This window comes from Pholcus phalangioides, unplaced genomic scaffold (genome assembly GCF_987345545.1).
Source record: "Pholcus phalangioides strain wild (caught in Gottingen) unplaced genomic scaffold, Ppha-v1.0 ptg000004l_1, whole genome shotgun sequence".
Classification (NCBI taxonomy): Eukaryota; Metazoa; Arthropoda; class Arachnida; order Araneae; family Pholcidae; genus Pholcus; species Pholcus phalangioides.
In genome coordinates, this window is record NW_028301597.1 from 5150776 (window position 1) to 5156775 (window position 6000).

The window sequence follows — 6000 nt, forward strand, 5'->3', positions numbered from 1 at the left end:
TGGAAAATTGCCAAGAAATTCAATTGCCAAAACTCATTTATATATTTCAAATAAATGTATCTTCAATTAAATGACATCAAAACTGTGATGACATTGATATTGGCATTGCTGATAGAAGTTATATGCTATTATAAGGAAATATTTGATGTTGGTTCAAGTTGCCAACAGAAATTATCCCCAAATGCTAGAGTGATGAGGAGGAAAATAAAAATTAAATGCTTCATGCAGACCTGCCAACTCTCCGGATTTAGGCGGGAGAGACTGGATTTTTCATCCTTCCTCCTGCTCTCCGGATTTATTACAATTTCTCCGAATTTTGGCAGAAAATTAGATTTTACACAAGCTTTGACGTTGTGATGTCAACGACTGCCGTGGTCATTTCCATCGAGCAGCCGTAAAAAAAAAGTCTTGGTGACCGCATTTAAGCAACTGGCAAAGGCGTCACTTTGTTTACGTACCATTTATCGGCAATCATTTATCTGGGGGAAGCCCTTTGTTGCCGAAATTCCTGTATAATTGTTATTGTATTCTATTAACAGCCGTGCGGTAAACACAAGTTTTTTCGTCAGCAGCTTTGTATTTTGAAGTTTTTTAACTGTTTCCTCTGATTAAATATGCCTTCAGAAAGAAAATATAAAACTTTAAGCTATATAAAGCTTTTAAGAGTTCATATACTCAAGATTATCAATCACTGATAGCATCTACAAAAAGAAACACTTATGTTTTATGAACAGTATGTAGATGTGATTTCTCTATTCTGCATGGGAAAACTGTCATGCAATTATATTCTGCTCAGGGGCAAAGCACAACCTGCCTTGGGGGAGGGGGGATTGAACTTTTTCTTAATTGATGAATTTTTTTTTAAATCAAGTCTATTAGTGCCGGGGAGGGGGTACCCCCTCGGAGGAGAATCTCAGGATTTCTGAATTTCAAAAGTTGGCACGTCTGTTCATGTGAGGGAAAAAAGCTTGAAATCAAATAAGAATTATAGAGAAAGAAAAGATAAATCTCATATTAAATGCTAAAAGTCAATGTTGAGCCGAGAAATAAAAAAAAAAAACAAAAACAAAACCAGATTTTATTGATTCAAATAGAAAGATAGTGTGTACAAGAAATATGTACTGGGGGGGGGGGGGAATCAGTCAGCAGTAAAATATGTGGGAAAAGCTTTGAAATGCTTTTTCAAAGTTGACTGGATACCTGGAAAAGACATATTCATAGGGAAAAAAATTGATTGCATTAAAAAATTTCTGAGATAGTGAAGCTTGCTGAGCTAACATGTATTTCCGTAAATTACAAAATTTAAACTTTTTGTCTCCATTGTTATTTATTTAGAGAAGTCAAAGATTCCCGTTACTTGACTGAAAAAGTTACAGTGAAAGCAGCTAAAGAGATGTTTGAGCATGCTATGAAAATTGAGAGTGAATACAAAAGCATCATCAATGGTAAAATCTTGTATTTATAAGTTAATAGAATCTACATTTTTTAATTAATAAAAACATTTATCAATATAATATGCAAATATTTATACTGAAAGTAAAATTATGTAATAAGTACATATACAGCCATCGCTCTATATAATGACCCCCCTTTTGTCCCATCGAAAACAGACATTATATTGGGAGGGTCGTTATATCAAAAGGAAAACATATATGATAGTCTTCATATGAAAACATTTAGAAAACACAAACCTATCTTACCTATCATAGGAATGGAATGGTCACAATATGGGGTCGTTATAACAATATAAAAATTGCATTTAAAGTGCTATTTTTTTTTCTAGCAATGGTGTATCAAAATATTTTTGAGATTGAGATTGATCTAAGAAATGAAATTCATTTAGCTTATTATATAACATTAATTTAAAAAAATAATAATTAGATAATTAATCAATTTTTAAACTTTAGATAAATTTATTTCATTTTGTTTATGGATGGTAGCTGTAATGAGATGTGGCAAAACAGCTTACCATAGACACTTAAAATTTAAAAATTGATGACTTTGGTGAAAAGTACACTTTTCACACACTGCCTTAGAAAGGGTTAACATGCATTCTTATTTTTGTTTCACACTTCATAAAGAGGTTTAGCATTTTAAAATTTTTTGTTGAATTTAGGTTAGTTTGTTGTTGTAGTAGGTTATTTTCAATGTTGTAGAAAGATTTTTTTAACATGCTGTCACATTTTAGCTTCCATTCCTGGATCTAATTTGGCATACATGTGCACTCAAGTCAAAGCTTGTGTTGAAGAGGAACAAAGCAAAGCCCTGTGGGTGCCAAGTGGAAATCTGTGATGGGTTTCTTTTGAAGACCAGTTTATTTTTTGCTGTTTTTTTAAGCATTTGTGCACAAGATATCAATCATCTGCAAATCTTTGAAATCCCTATGTTTCATATGTGTGTACAAGAAAAACTTGTCTTTTATAGACTTGTATAGTCAGTTTATATTTTAACATGATTATATGATAGATTTTAAACCGCACTGTAGGTATTAAATTATGAACATGTAAAACCAGGGCTTGACGAATCAAAAAGGTTTTAGGTGCCAGCCGAATTTCTTAGGTGCCAAGAACGATTTTAATTGAGAGAAACACAGATCCTGAATAATGTTTGTTTGAATTTTCCTAGACTTAATTTCCTTTATGTTAAAAGACTCACTTTTATGGTCAATGTAGCAATCACAAGGAAATTTTAGGCGCCAATACAGATTTTGTAGTTGCTATGGGAACCTGGCACCTAAGATTTTTCGAGCCCTGTTTAAAAATAATCCTTAATGCAGAAGATATTTCTAGACAAATGTTCATATGTAGCTTTGATTAAATTAAATTTATTCCTTCTCTTTTAAAAACTCAACCTAACACTTAAGCTTGTAGCTAATATTTTGTAACAGTATAGTTTCTTTTAAATTCCTTACTTAACTAATCATATCTGTACATTCATATTGCATTTCAGGTACCTGAAAGCAAATTTGTAAATTGCCAAACAAAAAAGCAAACACTGTTTTGTTAAACATTCACTGTAAAATCTACAGGGGTAGAATGTTTGATATAATTATGAAATATTCAAAACCTGCAATAGATTTTTTTAAGGTATAAAATTTGAGCAAAAATGCTTGTAGAAAATTTGTATTTTTTGTTTTACAATATTTATAATTGTTCTGAATATGCATAAGCTTGGCAAAATTCAAAACAAGCTTTTGAGGAAATCAATTTTTCTCTTCTCAGAGAAGGGTCATGAAGCAAATTGAATAATGAACTTGTTTGTACAGCTGCTGCATAAAAATCTGGCGTATCTGAAAGTTATCTCTTTCTAATCGTATTAATTTCAAGAAATGGGTTTTGAACTTTCAAAAATAAATGGAAATCCAATTAACATCAAGCAAGATGCCCATTGACTAGATGGTTCAATTTATCTGATATTAAATTAGAGAATTAAAAATGCAAAGGATTCAGCTGTAAGAGCTTGTTTTTTAAATAACCCTCCTGCATTTAAAAAAAAATCGGATTGGATGTGAAGTTTTTATCTCAGTTTTTACTTTCATGTTAAAGAACGTTCCTTGAATCATCAATTCTAGAAAAAACAAATATATATATATTGCCGTTTTTTATTGGAAAGCTTTTTATTTGTGAAAGTGAGGACCCTTCACCTCATGTGACTGGAGACGTCCATACATATCTTAAGTATTAAGTCTAATCTTTTATCAATTTTTAGTTACAACCATTTGAGATCTGTTTTTACTCTGAATTTGCTGTAAAATTATTTTATTCATGTTTGAATGAAGTTCAAGTGTTGGATTCCAAAATTCAAGTGCAAGTCCATAATTTGATTACTAATTGGTGGTTTACTTGAGAATGATTAAAAATTTACCTGAAGCAATTTTTACTGTCTTAACTAAATTATCCGTCCATACATCAGTATGTTCAAATAATAACTATCATTACGTTACTCAACTATTTGAAAAGTCATTTTGAGTTGTTTTGAATTATTTTTGCAGAAATTGTGGACTTTCCTTTTTACTGCAGAAATAGGGTTTAACTAGTTTTATGACAATATATATATGTTCAGGCATTTTAGCGTTCAAGAACAGTTGCTAGGATCGTGTGTTATTGATTGGACTATAGAACCTTTGTTTTTCTAGCTGAAGTATTTGCACGTTTTTAATTATGTGTGATGAATTGTAATTTCAAAAATAATGCATTATTGTAAATATGAAAAAAAACACTTTTTCATCAATGCATTTTCAGTTACCCACTATTGAACTATTTTTTTACGAATTCACACATTTTTTTGTATGCCCGGCATATTGGATCCTGTTCAATCATTTTTCAAAATGAATTAAAGACAGTAATTGCTTATAAGTTTTTTTCATGTCAGAAAGGCACTAGACGTATTGATTATATTTCTGTAAAGAACAGTGTCCTCTTTATCTCGTCCAGAAACTTTGAGAAAAAAATTACCTCAACTGCCATCCATTTTATGCTTTAAATGCTTGTTTCTGAAGCTGTGAGATCATTGAAAAAAGTTCAATCCAAAGAAGCCTTCCATTGGCTTTATTTGATGTAAAATATACTAGTTGAATTTGCTGTAAGTTGATAAAAATATAGTTCCAAAAATGATTACTTTCCCTTCCTACACTCAAATGAAATTTTATGACACACATTAAGTTTTATTTTTTATTTATTTATTTTTTATTTTATTTTTTGTGAAAGTAATGAAATGTGGAGTTTGATATCTAATACTTGCATTGTGTTGGAAGAAAGTTTCATGGTAAACAGGGAAACATTGAAAAGTCTCATCTGCATACATGATTTTGTGTGTTAATAAGAAAACTGTGAAGGACAGGGTTATAGATGAAGAACAATTTATTCTTTTTCTTTTTGGAGTCGTCAAAAAAAAATTAATTGCAGTTTTTTCTTTTTTTCTTATCTTTCTCTTCTGCTCATTTCTACTCTCAAAATTGTATGTATTCAATGATGGTTTAAATTCACACAGGGTTTTAACAATTGAATTTCACTGATAAAATAAGCTTTAATGTTCAGTAATAGTAAAGTGTGTGTAAGATTTGATTATGGTTTTTTTCTTCATAATCATCTCAAGTATGAGATAAAATTTATAATGGGGGGGGGGGGGGTAGCATTTTCATTAATCCTTTCCTAAACCCCTAATAGGTAGAAATCACTAAACCCCTTTGAAATTCCATTCTTTTTCTTTTTGATGAAGTAGGCTTTCTTCTGATTTCCAGCAAGCACAAATAAGGGGAATTGGGAAAAGTGTTCCATTGAGAAATTTACTCTGAAAAATATTTAGGCTTGTCAATTTTAAAATAAAAGACTTTTAAGGGTACAAGACATTTCCTCAATGTCACTTAAAGTGTCAAATTCAGTCAGTGATTGAAGCGTGTGTCCTATGCATCCTCCTACTGGTGTGTGTGTGGTGTTTTTTTTTCAGGTAACCAACAGATGAGGGGGGTTAAAGTCAGAGTGGTGACTGACATAATCCTTATATTTTGAGAAAAAGTTTTACTAGAATTGTTTTCATAGAGTCCCATGTTAAAAATTTTGGGATTTCACAATCCAGTGGTGAACTATTGGCTTAATTCATTTTTTCTTTTAATAGTTTAACACTTCTAGACTTTAGTCAGAATTGTTGAAAATGTCACTTGCACCACTCTGATTTCAACCCCCTTTATATAGAGATTAGTTGACTTGCCATGGTTCATGAGATGAATGATATCAGATCACATGCCAAAAAAAGTTGTTGTTAGAATGCATAGTTAACCATGATCCTTTATATCTTGTCAAAGGTTCATTTATTTGGCAAATGAGCCCTCCTTCCAATATTATTTTCATCATCTGAATCACTCTTTTAATTCTGGCATCATAAATATATGTTAGGGCCATTCATACACACACACAACACATTATGGCTTGTACCAATTCATTAGAAATTCTTCAGAAGAATTTTTATGATGTGCATGTACGGTTTAGTAGTATCACTCTTTTG

At 31.1% G+C, this 6000-nt stretch overlaps 1 protein-coding gene across 1 annotated transcript in view; it reads left to right on the forward strand.

Annotated features, from left to right (window-relative positions):
- Nucleotides 1-4876, forward strand: part of Dlg5 (MAGUK family member discs large 5) — a 63773-nt gene extending 58897 nt beyond the window's left edge. The window contains exons 25-26 of the mRNA XM_089255910.1: nt 1336-1445; nt 2189-4876. Coding sequence (XP_089112036.1) covers nt 1336-1445; nt 2189-2292 — 214 coding nt within the window. The 3' untranslated portion in view covers nt 2293-4876. The remainder of the gene's footprint in view (nt 1-1335; nt 1446-2188) is intronic.
- The last annotated feature ends 1124 nt before the right edge of the window (nt 4877-6000 follow it).